This window comes from Lepisma saccharinum, chromosome 9 (genome assembly GCF_977018435.1).
Source record: "Lepisma saccharinum chromosome 9, izLepSacc3.1, whole genome shotgun sequence".
In the NCBI taxonomy this organism is placed as follows: Eukaryota; Metazoa; Arthropoda; class Insecta; order Zygentoma; family Lepismatidae; genus Lepisma; species Lepisma saccharinum.
The window spans coordinates 38037916-38053662 of record NC_139237.1 but is presented as its reverse complement, the minus strand read 5'-3'; the positions used below and the strand labels follow the sequence as shown (position 1 = coordinate 38053662).

The following is a 15747-nucleotide window of genomic DNA, read 5'->3' as shown; positions in this document are numbered from 1 at the left end:
TGAGAAACGAATACATGCACTAGCACGGTCACATAAGTACATAGTTCTACTTGTCAACATCACAACGATTCAACCAAATTGCAAATATAACAGTCAAAATAACTATTTTACATTAAAAGATTACAGATTTTTACTTGATGAACTTAACTACTGTATTTAAAAAGTCCAGGGGACAAACTTGATAAGTCACATTTTCCAGTATTTACAAGAGAAAAAAATGCAAACTTTCAAGACTCATTACTTCCCTTGTATATCATTTTTAAACTTCCACATTTCTCAGGACCTTATGAGTTTCTCGTCTGTACAGTTACACTATGTAAAACTACACTGATGGTGCTATTTAATGCTATCAACAACAGGAAATCGATAAAACTGGACTTACTAGGTTTTTACCCTGTACCCTTCGTACATTATCTTACATTCAACATACAGTGTATTTCTTTTTAAATTATAAAACCTTACATAGTTTCTTCAGTACTGAACGCAAATAGAAAAAAAAATGTATGAGTCTAAGAATTAGAATAATTGTATTTTGATATTTAAATTCCAGTTTTCATGAAAATAATCTATCTTTGTAAAATCGACATCAATTTTTCAATTCATTCAAGGAAAGATTTTGGTAAATGCATTATAAACAAAAACACAAAAAATTACATTACCTAATTTGCATTCATATTAGTCCAAGGTTTGTGTAGATTAATTATATATACATACAACGTAAATAGGAAAGAAGATATGCATTTTCAAGATTGAAATGTGGAAAAATGGAAATTACAATTTTTTGTTCATTATTTTTTTTTTCCAGACATAGGCTATATAATAGTTCCAAATGTTTATTTCTTATATCAGTAGGTACCTTTCTATTATGAAAATCACTAAAATATTCCCATTTACTTAACGTTGTCTTTTGGAGTGGCTATTATGTATGGTGATCTTCACGGAGTGGAACTGGGTCCAAACTGGAACCTACACCTATTGCAAGTTCTAGTTATATTTCGTCTGCAGATAGCTGAACTTTCTTGACAAGAGTCCCAACTTCGACCCGAACATTACATTTCCATAGACTGGGCCAGGGTGCCAAATCATTGAAGAATGGGGGGGGGAGAGAAGATCTTAATTTACAAACACACACACCAGAATATATATATATATATATATATATATATATATATGTGTGTGTGTGTGTGTGTGTGTGTGTGTGTGTGTGTGTGTGTGTGTGTGTGTGTGTTTGTGTATATATACATAATTTATATTATAATATTTTTACATTTAATAACATAAAATATGTACAACTAAATAATTTAAAATACATTATTATTATTAAAAATACATATAAAGAAACTAATTCGTTACTTATGTATCAGACATTTACAAAGTAGCAAACTAATGTTCTTACTAACTGGTTAAAGATGTTAATAAATTACAAAATATAGTTGAAGTACGTTTAAGTTTTTGTTCAGTTACTGCTTTCTATTAATATAAACCAATTAGCTTTCACAGTAATTTTGGTCTTGCATTCTTGTTTTACTTTTTTTGTGCTCAAATTGTTATTGGTGATCTGTTAATGATCTCTTGAGAGAGAGAGATATAGCATTCAAAATTCACATACACATTACTTTGTGTATTTACGATATTATCATTTGAAGTCAAAACTAATTGCTTATCTTTTGTTAAATTCTCCCCCCCCGGAAATTTTTGGTGTGGGGGATTATTAAGGCTAAGATTGTTGGTGGGGGAAATCCCCCCCGTCCCCCCAGGATTTCGCACCCTGGACTGGGCTGTTCAGTAAAGAAAGATCATTATTGTATTAGTCACATAATTTCTCGCGCACAAATTAAATTTTATGTTATATTGTTAGCTTAATGTGTAATGTACACGCGGTACATTGTTTTGACTTCACTTGTGCGCCTGTGACAGCAGGTTGAAACAGGTTCAGTTCCGCCTACGGCAATATTTTACTTAAGTGACTGTGACGAACGATACGCTGCGTTGAAATTGAAGATGATGTTACAGGAAGACGAGGAGTTTCTTTCAAAGGTAATCACTCCAGATGAAACTTGGTTACATGATTTTGGTCCTGAGAGCAAACAGTAAAGCTCTGTGTGGAAATTTCCGGGCATCGCAAACAATAAAAGAGCAAAAGTCGTGGCTTCCGCTGGGAAAGTTATGGTCATCTAATTCTTTGATATTCAAGGAATGGTTTATCAGCATGTCGTATCTGCACGCGCAACTGTAACTAGACACTACTGTAGGGACGTACTTAAAAATTCTTCACGGTCATATCAAACGCAAAAGACCATATCTTAGTGCAACAGGTTTGATGCTACAACACGATAATGCCCGGGTGCACATCGTAAATATTGTTTCTGAATTTCTGGCGAAAACGATGCAAAGTGTGCTCCTCATCTTCCTTATGGTCCAGACCTAGCTTCATGTGACTTCTTTCTTTTGCCCAATTTGAAGAAACGTCTTAGAGGGAGACATTTCCCATTGTCAGAAGCAGTAGTGAAGACTGCGGAGACGATTTTGAAGAACCGATTTTGGCGGAATTACACACATCATTTTTTCTTACCAGACAGAGCTGTTCTATGAATATGAAAAACTAAATATGCTGACCAAGGAGAAGGAAGACAAATGAAGGAAATAGAGCGTGAGATGAAAAGTCCAGGCACATTCTATATGGAAGTAAATATGTTTAGCCTTTTAGGTGAAAGTACAGTTGACAAGGGAGATACACCAGAACAAGTTTCTAATAGTCTGGAGGGAGTAATGTTTGTGTATATATAATGCCCTGTTTTGTATCTTGTTACATTTGTACTTGATACAGAGTCTGAAGAAGACCTTGCTAGAAGGTTGAAACGTTACGTTTAGTTTATGTTTTTAATAAAATAAATTACTGCCTTGGCCAGCATATTTAGTTTTTCATAATCATGGAAACAAGGCTTAATGGTGTTACGTTCTATGAAGTAACTCCGCAAGCACATCTAAAATTAAAACACATCCAAAACCCATTGTCATTTCAGGGTCTGTTAAAATCGTTACCATGTCAGAGCCTGTTATATGCTGTCTGATTTCCTCGGCAATTTCAAAACTTAACGATTCACACAAAGAAATGACCCATTCCTGGCAGTTTGCTCCAACTATGCTGTATTCCCTACCATTGTACCTGTTATTAAGAACACGGTTTCGTAAATCTGCTGGAGATATCATTATGTTTCCAAGTTTGTACTTGTCATATTTTCCATAAGGGCGCTGCTTCTGGTATCTAGGAGAAACCCTGCCATTGCAATTTATCCCTACAAAAGAAAAGAAGATTTGCACAAAATGTTAGAACAGTGTGAAACCAACAGTAGCAGGAACCTTTGTAAAGACAAGAAGTTATTTCGGCAAACGTGCATAACTTATACGTATATGAGGTGACTCATGAGATGAACGTTATTTAAACCAATGCACTTAGTATATTTAATAAATTAATTAAAGGAATTAGGGAAATTTTATTCTCGCCTGTTTAATCTATACTTATTCATATTACCTTGGACTAGGTTACCATGGAAATGTGGTTTTACAAGGAACAGCTTATGAGCATATGTCGCAATGTGGCTTGATCAGCCCCATTCGTAGGCACCTTTGGTTCAAATTTACACAGTGTACCTAGTCATATCATAAATACTGTCACAACTTTGGACGCTGGTTGGATACCTTCAGCACAAGGGCAGCACCTGCCCACGAGGAATTGTAAGACCTGAGTCATTGTGTGGTGAGCTGCAGACCGGAGAAGGTGATTGTGATACAGGTCAGAATGGAATGGGACGAGTATGAAAATCAAGTGGCTGTCATTGAACTATATAGGGCAGGGAAAGCAGCACGTGAGATTTTCAAACTTCTCCAGAAGCTTCAAATCTCAAAGATATTCGTTTATCGCACTCTCCAGCGATACACTGGAACTGGAACTGTGAACGACAGGCCCAGGGCACTGCAGCCTCAAACTGTATGGACGCCATAGTTTGTTAATGCAATGGCGACGTGTGCGCGACGAAATCCTGCCAGGATACAGTCAGATAAGATGTCAAAAATGTTCATGTCTCGTATGTTGCCTCGTGACCTGGGACCCACGACGTACAAGTCATTTCCTCGCTGATGCGTTAAAGCTTCAGAGGTTGATCAAAGCAAAGCGCCTACTCACGCGATACGCAGCAAATGGGCACAGACGAATCCATTTCACCGATCAAAAACTGTTTAATGTTGAGGCATTCAATGCCCAAAACGACAGGGTATATGGAAGAAGTCCACGAGAAGCTGCCGACAAAGCTCCAAGGGTCCAGAGCGGTCAGTGTCAGTTATGGTGTGGTGGGGGGGGGTGAGATCAAATGGCACCACTGAGCTGCATTTCTGCGAGCTAGGCATCAAAACATCGGCCAAGCTGTACGAAGAGACTGTTCTTGAGGGTGTGGTCAAGGAAGTCACGAACGCCTTCTCTCGCAGTCAGGCCTGGAGTTTACAGCAGGATTCGGTACCAGCCCATAAGGCTAAGACAATCCAGCATGGCTCCAGACGACTGTGCCTGACTTCATTTCCATTTCTGATTGGCCCTCTGCTAGCCCTGATCTTAACCCTCTGAACTACAGATTGTGGGCTGTGATTCATATTCAGGAAATGGCATGCAAGAAAAGACACCGCAACATGGCCAGGTTGAAGAGCTCTCTTGTGAAGGCAGCGGCGGACTTCCCTGTAGATATCGTGCGTAATGCAAGTGATGCGTGGCCACAGACACTAAAGGACTGCGTGTGTGCTAGAGGTGGTAATTTTGAGTAGCTATAGGTGTTTTGTGTTCCTCACATATCCACGTACCACATATTCTATGGATTAGAGTACTGCATTGGACCACTTTCGCTCGAAAATATTCGATCGAATCTCCCACGCTCGAGCGTGATTACGCTGTAATATATAATATATCAAATACCATTTCAATGGGACAATAAGCGTTCAAATATACATGTAAAAATCCGTCCTGATAGTTTCTGCCCATAATCATCTATTCATTTCCATCCATCGTTATCAGTGGCACAGGAACGTTTTTCATTTGGGGGGTACCAAATTCAGCCTCATATATATATATATATATATATATATATATATATATATATATATATAGGTATATATGTATATATGTGTGTATATACAGGGTGATTCTAAAGGTATAGTACAAACGAAAACCACAGATACCTCCCATGAAATAGAGACGAAAGTTCCCCTTCCACTTTTCCGAGAGATGCCTCCGCGAGGAACTAGACAACGCCGAAAACGTGTGAAAATGAACTTCACACCTCTGTACAGACAGTACCAGTGAAGATAGAAAGGCGGAACAAACGAAGTCAAAAGGAACACCAAAGTCGCCCATCCGAAAAACACTAGCCGGCAGCTGCACAACGCATGCGCATGGGGTTCCACAAAGGAAATAGGAGTGTCCCGCAAGACAAGTGAAGGGAAAGGGTAGCGATCGACAACGGTAGGGACAAAAGAAGCAATGAAGCATGAAGTAACAATTGCACAGCGGGAAACAAACACATGCTGCGCGTGAGGAGTCCCCAAACACAGTGGGGAGACACCGCAGCAAGAACAAAGCACGGTTCAACAAAAGTGAAAGAGGACCGGACGGGGAATGGTACCTGCCAAGGAGACAACAAATGCGGGACGAGGGATTCCCCGTAGCAGCTTCGAGGGGATGTCACACAGAGGTCGTGCGCCAGCAGGACAAACACAGCAACTACGGGCACAGGAGGTTTATTGCCACGCAAAGGTGCACTTACAGATAGGAATAGTACGTAGTACGTAGTCGTACCCCGGACTGACGTTGTTACAAAAGTTGCTCAAATTGACGACCACCACATTCAATGCAGGCATTGCAGCGTCGCAGGAAATTCTGGCGAACCCTATCAAAAATCCCTGGCATGGTACACACCTCGGCCGATGCTGCAAGTATCCGCGCTACCAATGTTTCCTTGTCAGGCACCGGGGTCTCGTAGACGAGTGTTTTCACATGGCCCCACAAGAAGAAATCCATTGGTGTGAGGTCAGGCGAACGGGCGGGCCAGGGGACGGGGCCCTCTCTGCCGATCCAGCGCTGTGGGTAGGTAAGGTGCAAAAGGGTTCGCACTGTGCCATCAAAATGTGCAGGCGCTCCATCCAATTGAAACCACATACGATGTCGCACGTTGAGGGGTACATCTTCTAGCAGCTCTGGAAGGACTGATGCAAGAAAGGTGCGATAGAGGCGGCCATTTAAACGTGGTGGCAGCAGGTATGGACCGATAATCTGTTCATCGATGATACCTGTCCAGATATTCACTGCAAACTGGGTCTGATGGTGCACCTCGACTGCTGCATGTGGATTTTCATAATCCCACACATGGCTGTTTCGGCAATTGAAGATGCCCTCACGGGTGAATGTTGCCTCGGCTGTTTCGGCAATTGAAGATGCCCTCACGGGTGAATGTTGCCTCGTCCGTGAAAAGCACATGGCGCAAAAAACGGGGATCGTCGGTACAAAACTGCAACAGTCGTTGACAGAATTCCACACGTCGTGGGTAATCCCCAGCCTGCAACGCGTGGACTCGCTGTGGATGATAGGGATACAGCAGATCATCATGAAGGACACGCCACACTGTCGACTGTGATACTCCCACTGCACGTGCAATGCTACGGGTGCTAGTGGACGGTGTGTCGTCCACGCGAGCAAGTACGTCCTCCTCGACCGCCGCGGTGCGCACATGTCTTGGGTGACCGACATGATGGCCTGCACGTAACACACCCGATTCACCAAGGGTACGGTGCACGTTCGAAAACAACCTGCTGTCGGGTTGTCGCCTCTCCGGATACCGTCGGCGATAAAGGCGTGCAGCTGCTCGGCCATTGCCATCTGCAAGGCCGTAGACAAAATGCATGTCCCTCAGTTCTACAAATGTGTAGCGTTCCATGGTACGGTGAGGATAGTGCCAATTATGGAATACTGTACTGCAGTGCACAGGTGGCGCACACACACGCACTGGTCACAACGGCTTCGAAACAACGTACTCAATTGTCGTACGTCAAGCACACCACCACCGCACCGGCTCTTTCACTGACACGCTCCCTGACGCTGCACTTCCAATCAGCCCACACGTCCGCACGGCGCTGTGGTACAATCAGCTGACGTTCCTGAGCCACCCGTGCCTGTGCTTTTCACTACCTGACCACTGCCGTCAGGTGGGGCCATGTACTCTGGGGCCTTGTCATCGTGGAACACATGTAGCGTCCTTCATTCTTGCCCCATTCACCCACAACACGTACTTCGTCCGTCTTGCTCGAGCCGACGGGGAGCACTACGTACGATCGTGTGGTGTTTCTGTACACCAATGTGGGGTAACCCAGCAGTTGAACAGACGTGCATACCCCCACGTAGCTTCATTACACGATTGTCCTACGCAGTTTATCTGTCCAGCCTTGCTCGGCCCGGTCTCACACCCACGCGGCAGTGTGCGGCTGCGGTGGTGTGAGGCCACGCTTGTTTTCGGAGCGGAAGGCTGCGGCCAAGGAGGGACTCGAGTTGTTCGGCTGGGGTTGCGCTCGGAAGCAAGCAGCCGCGTTAGGTCTGGGAACGGTGGACCTGGTGATCGGGATGGAAACATTCCGACCTCGTCCATTAGTGTCGTCCACCATACGGAGTGGTGGGGTCCGTACGACACTCCAGCAGCCTTTCGCCCGCTCCCACCCAGCGATGTGCCTCCGGCTTCATTTCTAAGAGGCTGATTGGGCCCCATCACGACGTTTGTTACAACGTCAGTACGGGGTACGTGGTCCTATCTGTACGTGCACCTTTCATTAGCAATAACCTCCTGTGTTTGTCCTGCTGGCGCACGACCTCTGTGTGATATCCCCTCGGTGCTGCTACGGGGAATCCCTCGTCCCGCATTTGTTGTCTCCTTGGCAGGTACCATTCCCCGTCCGGTCCTCTTTCTCTTTTGTTGAACCGTCCTTTGTTCTTGCTGCGGTGTCTCCCCACTGTGTTTTGGGGACTCCCCTTGCGCTGCACCGCCAGCGCCGCCATTTCTGCCCCGAACCATGTACGCGTCTGTTGCCTGTCGAGTGTCACGGACCACTTTGCTTGCATTCTCGGTGTGTTTTTACATCCTACGTCGTCCTCCCGTGGTTCTGCAACCCCGCACTACTTTTCTCGACTGCACTGCTTCAGTCATAGTGTTTGTTTCCCGCTGTGCAATTGTTACTTCATGCTTCATAGCTTCTTTTCTCCCTACCGTTGTCGATCGCTACCCTTTCCCTTCACTTGTCTTGCGGGACACTCCTATTTCCTTTGTGGAACCCCATGCGCATGCGTTGCGCAGCTGCCGCCTAGTGTTTTTCGGATGGGCGACTTTGGTGTTCCTTTTGACTTCGTTTGTTCCGCCTTTCTATCTTCACTGGTACTGGCTGTACAGAGGTGTGAAGTTCATTTTCACACGTTTTCGGCGTTGTCTAGCTCCTCACGGAGGCATCTCTCGGCAAAGTGGAAGGGGAACTTTCGTCTCTATTTCATGGGAGGTATCTGTGGTTTTCGTTTGTACTATACCTTTAGAATCACCCTGTATATATATATATACACACACACACACACACGCGCGCGCGCGCGCATATATATACTACGCATATAGTACTTCAAAGGTAGTACCTATAGGTATAATGTGAAGGCATCGGAAATATTCCATTTTAGAACAACACACGAATTTCCTGTTGTTTTTTTAAAATTAAAAATTGGCATAAATAATTTTTATTTCTTTGTTTTCCTTAGTATTTATGGTCATTTTAAAAACAGATTTTAACCAGATAACAATTCCGAAAAATATAAAGCTCTGGAACTTGTTCATGGGCTCATTTTGAATTTAACGAAACGGAATATCAGGAGTTCGAAACGTGAAAATTGCGAACAAAGATACATCTATTGGTTTTTATATGCAGGGTGAGATTAAAGGGGGTGAGTAGGATTCCCCCCTCTCCTCTATCTTCAGCCATCCCAACCAGGAATAATCGTCTCTCACCAACTGGATATAGAAACCATGTTATTGAATATATCATACTTATAGAATCCACATCAGTTCAGTTCATTTTAATTTTATAGTCCCATAGCTAAGCATAAAAATATCTTTAAACAATTTATGGCAGATGTGTACCACATCCAATGCATTTTAGAAGCCATGTATCCGGTATTTCCTCATACATCTATAGGGTGTCGTACTTTTCTAAAAAGAAATATTGAGTTGAGATGGTTCCCGAATCAACTCGTAAGAGGTCTAAGTTTGGAATATTTGTAAAACATTTGACAAAGCATTTATTTGTAACATAATTATTTGTACCTAACGACGTTCTTCAAGCACTGAAAGTACTATCATTACATATACAAAACCGAAATCCTTCAGATCTCAAAGCAAACAAGGAAAGCCAAACGCTCGAAAGTTGTTTTATCTCTCTTTTCAATCTTCGGTTGATAATATGAAGAGCCGGCCAAGGTTTCTTTTCGTATTTAGTAGTATTAAATGCATATACATTCATGTTTTAAGGCGACTTGTCAATTCCTTGTTTATGTGAAAAGGTGAACTTTAATGTAAGCAAAAGCATGTACGCATCACAGTTAAAGATTTTCGCATCTACAAAGAATATCCAAAACACATTCTCACCTCGCATAGCGTTCTACGACGCCAGAGATCCCCGGTTCGAATCCCGGCCTGGACACGGGTGTTATTTGTGAGTGTCCCTTCATCAATTTCATCATACCATCACTCATCCTCATCTTCGCGATTAACCAGAAGTGGCAGAAATGCGAAGTAAAATAAACCAAATCACTCAATCAAACATTCCCATCTTGCTCAAAGACCTTGTGAATTCAATCAAAAATCTACCAATATCTACCAACCGAATGTGAAATGTCATAAACCTAACCTTAACTGATTAGAAAAATAATTTAGAAGTTTTAGACATACTTTTACTTTCCTTATACCCCCAGTGCATTGCTTTCATGCAGAAAAATTGCAATAAATTGAATGAAGTCTAGTGTAGATAACACAGTGGCCTTGACAAGCCAACTGGCAAACCATAGGACCTGCAGTGAGTCTCATTTATCCCTTGCATTCATTTGAATAATGTAATTTTCTTCCAGTTTGACTTTAGGGTTTAACTTCAAATGGAGTTGTGTTTGTGTTGCATTCGATATCAAAATTAGTTTTTAAGCGATTAATGTCCAATTCTAAGTACTATAGCTAATGCTTAGGTAAAAGTCATGGCCGTAGGCAGGAAAAAATTTCGGGAGGGGTTCATTCATAATTGTTCCCATGGGCGTCGCCAGAAATTTTAAATAATATAAATAATAACAATAATTGCACAATAATAATTAAAATTTCATAATAATAAAACAATTTTATTCCATAATAATAATACTACTAATAATAATAATTATATTATTGTTATATCCTTGAGGGGGCTTACTCAATCCAACAGATGAGTGAATATCCAGCACAATTTTCTTTTTTTTCTTTTTTTACGTTTCATACAGTGTGTACTGAAATGCACAATTATTATACTTCATCATTAAACTTTAGATACCTTCAAGAGAAAAGCTTTAAAAGTTAGATGGAAATTTTAGTCATAAAGTTTTTGTTGTTTGACTTTAAAATTAAATTTTTGGAATTTTGAAAAGTGTGGAACCAGTTATTCTTTTTAAAAACTTAGCCTGGTTCATGGATTGTAACCTCAATCGCGAACGTAATGCGCTACAAAACTGGAGATCCTAGGTTTGAACTCCTATCAAGGGGGATTTTTGACTTTATCGGACAGGGAATTTCAAAGCTGGAAAGGGAATTTTGGGACAATCATAAGGGAATCTTCAGTCTATATTCCTTGTGACGCGGGAGCAACACTGGAAAGATGACAGCAGAAGTGATAATGGTGGGTTCGCGGGTGGGCTATGATTCTGAGAATAAATCCTGTTTCACTCAAGTTTAAGAATTCCAAATGTATGAAAATTCTAGCTCGATCGTTTCAACATTGTCTCCATGTATTTTTGTGATGCTTCGAAAAAAAAAATTAAAAATTTGTTACCATTTTGGTTTCTGAACTTCCATTAATCCAACATGTCAGAAGTTTCGGGGGGGGTTTGAACCCTAGAAACCCCCCTCTAAATACGGCCATGGTAAAAGTAAGTTTTCGTCCTCTGATAAAATCACAAATTGCACCCTGTTCTAATGTCTGGGAAAGGGGAACCTTTCATTTGACCTAGGAATGACATCGAGATGAGACGAGTCGAGAATTGTCACAGCCTCATCTCGTCTCCTGTGTGGTGAGTTTGAGTTTGTTTGAGTTTGTGTTTTAAGTCCACTTTATGCACAGTAAGGCTAATCGGGACTGGACTTACGGTTTAAAGTGGGATCCGAACCACTGTGCCATGTGCCTCCAGTATTTGTTGCAGGATTTATGGTAAAACTGCAAGCAGATGGAACAATGAGTACTATAATTAGTGACTATACACTAATTTTCGTCATCATTGCTATTGCCAAGTTTAGCTATATTACCATTGCTTACTCTGGTTTTGGCTCAAGTTTAAGTTCAAACTCTTCTTGTTTTATAATTTCGCCACTGATTTCGACAGAATTATCTTTTATTTTCCATTCTGAATTCTTACTTGCTTTTATTATAGACTTAACCTTCCCCGGGTATCGAACCCAGGACCCCTTGATTACAAGGCGGCGACGCTACCACTGCGCATCAGGGAGGCCCTCCTGTGTGGTGAGGTCCTTGTCGTTCTTGTTTGTGCTTTTCTTTTGTTTCGGTGTCCACTCAGGAGTTGTTAAAACTTATTCTATGTATATTCACTTCATGGGCTAATCGGGACTGAATCTGCAGTTTAAAGTGGAATCCAAAGCTCTGTGCATTTTGGACCCTTCAATTACAAGACGAGATATCTCGTCCTGACCTACGAAATGTTTAGTATAAGCAACACGTACATTGTGTCACCACTCAAAGTTTCACAACGTATATGTCATTAAAGCAAAACTTCTCTTAATATCTTGCTTAGATGCTGTGAACCGTCGAAATATGGAATTATATTATACATTTATGACTCGCAATTGTTACTAATGCATTAACTTTGCAATTACAGTAAACAAAATACACGACATTTTGAAAAAAATAAGTCAATAAATTATACGCTTGGTATGTCTGATAAGACACACAGTAACTTAAATTTATTTTTACCAATTTCTTCAAATATGATATCAGAGTTTCGAAGGACTCATCTCGGACATCAAGTATCGCCTTGCTTTGATTTTGCAGAGATTTATTTCAGTCTCGTTCCGAAATTTGAGAGGAAACACAGACTTTTCTTGTCTCAGTATCATCTCTATGTTCAAAAATCTCTTAATACAGCAGACTCGCGATTATCCGAGCTAATTGGGACCGAGATTACCTCGGATACGGAAAAACGGATAATACGGAGATAATGTGCTAATAGGTCGTAAATGACGAAACAATACTTAAAACTGTATAGTAATTATTTATTACTAGCACAACATAAATGAGAAGATTACTTTTTACGCTTAGAATAGGCCTACACAGACTTAAACACCACCGTAACAATCGGATACACCGACAATGTAACGAACACGTGCAGCGCGGATGGTGACTTGACTCCATAAACAAACAGGGGGTTGCGTTATGAAGCGCGATGTTTTCCAACCACTCCCTCGGTTAACCCGGAGCCTCGGTTAATCCGGACTCGGTTAATCGCGAGTCTACTGTATATAGGTTTAAGTATAGTTTTCCCTCTTACAAAGTTTTGAAGTACAGGAGTACATTGTACCCCCAATGTCTCGTCTCATTTGTGTAAGTATTTCGTTTCGGAAAATTCCATTTGATAAATTCAAAAGAAAAGGTCAGTCATATACTCTTCTGATGAAGATTTATATAGAATCGACGCGACCACTTCTTTAGAAAAGTGTACCCCCCCCCCCCCCTACGCAAAGGAGCTTTCATCTGGAGCGTGATTTTCTGATAGTCTTTCACTTTATGATCCATATCTGAAGTTCCACTACCACAGACAAATTACGGTTATTGGACTTCGAGCGTATTCGATCATTTGCCGGTTCCAGCGTTGTTCGCTCGAGCGAAGAAACTGCCAATTCCGTAAGCCATCTATTAGACTATTAGACGATCGAGCAAAAAAGCCTCGATGCAGCATTCTACTGTGGATATTACACTATCCCTAACCATATTGTGACTATTTCCTGCAATCCTTGTGACAGTATTTATGATATGACTAGGTATTATATTATTGCAGACAAAATCAAACTTTAATTATGGACCTGAAGATTGGTTTAATTATAAAAGTGTTCTATGTAAATATAAGACAGTGAATTTGTTAAAACTTAAGTCAATATTAAGTACACTTGTATTTTCAGGCCACCTGGATAAAATTTTCTGCACGTGACAATTTCAACAAATTTCGTAAAAGTGTCAGAAACATGTCTACCGAAGAACATAATAATCAAAATAAAGAGGAAGTGCAAATGGAAATGAATGAAATGATGGCAGGAAAAAAAAGGATGCATCTACTACAAGTAAATACTGGGAAAACATGAATGTTGAATCGGTCGCTAAGCAACATAAACACCAGAATACAAAACAAAGTCGAACAATAGTTAATGGAAAATATGACTATAAATACTCCAAAAATATTCAAAGCGAATGATTTAGAGCGAACAATGAAATAAAAAGACACTATGAATACTGTATAAATGACTTATACTATTTTGGGCAAGAAGGTCCATATATTGTATTGGTCGAAGGCGTCGAAAACAATGTTGGTATATTCAGTGCCATTATGTTAAGTAATCAGGCCTTACTGGTGCAAAGGTTTACTTTTTAACATACAAAGATGCAACTAACTTTTCCCTGAACAAGAAATTTCAGTTCAGAAATATAAAGTAAATGTAAAATTTTCGAAAAGTCTATTACAGAGAATGGGTTTGACATACGGCCTACCGTCAGATGTAAATTCATAAGAAATATAAAGTGGAGCGGAAGCTGATGGAAATATTCCAATAATCAAAATGGAAAAGAAATTAGGAAGAACTTTTATTAACATAATGGGGAATTTACGTACAAACCGACCAAACGGTTACATTGCAATCACAAAGGTTATCCTCATATGTAAAACTACTCAGCAACATATTTCAGGTTCAACATAAAATAAGATCTGTGGAAAATGTAGGAATTGGTACCGATTCTCTCATGCAAAGACGTCTGTAAATCCAAAGCGGTATATTCGAGGTGTAATATACAACAATGTAATGTCAACACGATGATCTTTGTACCGCTGTTCCAAAATGTATAAATCGTTAGGAAATCATTTCTCAACTGAGAGGTCATGCAGTAAAACGATTAGTAACAGCTCTGGCATCGTTTAGAGAAGTTTCAGGTGTCTATGAGCAGCAGCTTGTAATGAATCTAAATGTTTGCTTAATATTTGTTGAGCTATTAAGATTTTTAAATGTTTCTTATTTCAAATTATGTGCAAGATGTCGCAGACCACTTTAGTGAGATTGGTACAGTTGTGGTTGGAATTTGTATATATGTTTTGGAAATACGTCATAATCTATTCGCATTGACGTCATTTTTCTATCTCGGCTGAGGAAGTGTATGAACCCGCCTGAATGTTTTCTCTTGACGACGGACTGGTTTGGAAAACAGGCGAAGGTAGAGGAATCAATAAGCATGTGGTAACGGGAAAATGGAATGCAAGAATATATATTATTGGTTTGCATTAATTGAATTTCTTTAAGACGATACGCTGAAATAATGATTACGTACAGAAACCTTCGTGTATTTTGGGTTGTTTTGTGTAACGTTGTGTGTTAGTGATTGTGATGTGAAATGATGTAAGAATGGTTTCGTTTCGCATCCTCAGGCATAAAATGACAAAACTAAGGTAAAGAAACATGTGTAAATCTGCACATTGATTGTGAATCCGCATACGATAAGTAATTATAAAACTGCGTCTAACTTTGAAAACCGTGTTGTATTTCTTGTTACCCACCAATCCCTAGTGAATTTAAGAGAGTCTCATGTTTCCGACACAAGGGGCAGCGGACTAACTTTGTAACGACTGGTGTCCAACCGGGGGACGTTGCATAGTTATTTATAGCGCACCAACGTGGGTCATGAGTACATAGTTATTTTGGCGTACAATCGTGGGGCTCGAGTACAGAATTATTTTAGCAATTCAAACGTGATGCCCGATTTAGTGCGAGTCCAGAATAGGGAAAATATTTGTCCATAGAATTCATGAAGGTGATATTGAAAGTCTTTGGAATTCACGAAGGTAAGAGTGTGATAGTGAGGTGAAGGTATTAACTGGGAAAAGCCATAGAATGTATAGTAGAATGGAGAAGGACGCGACGGGAATGAATCTGCGAAGCAGAGGAAGAGCTACAATGGATGCAGAAACCAAGTTTGGATGCTGTGATGATCTTACCGATGATAGTGAATACTTCCAGTGTTGCCAATGTTTGAAGGTGTCATAGTAGTTGTGATGGGCAGGAAGTAACCTCGGCATCAAATAAAGAAATGCGATGCATATCATGCTTGTCAGCACCAGAAACAGAAACAGAAACAGAAACGAGCGTTCCTACCAAACCCTTGTCAGATCATTGGTTACTTGATTCGCTGATG

General features: G+C 40.7%; 1 protein-coding gene across 1 annotated transcript in view; it reads right to left on the bottom strand.

The window, feature by feature from the left end:
* Nucleotides 1-1500: 1500 nt before the first annotated feature.
* The window catches only part of LOC145992619 (uncharacterized), a 31374-nt gene continuing 17127 nt past the window's right edge, over nucleotides 1501-15747 (bottom strand). Inside the window, exon 3 of the mRNA XM_083128978.1 lies at nucleotides 1501-3296. Within this exon, the coding sequence (XP_082985104.1) occupies nucleotides 2953-3296 (344 nt within the window). The 3' untranslated portion in view covers nucleotides 1501-2952. The remainder of the gene's footprint in view (nucleotides 3297-15747) is intronic.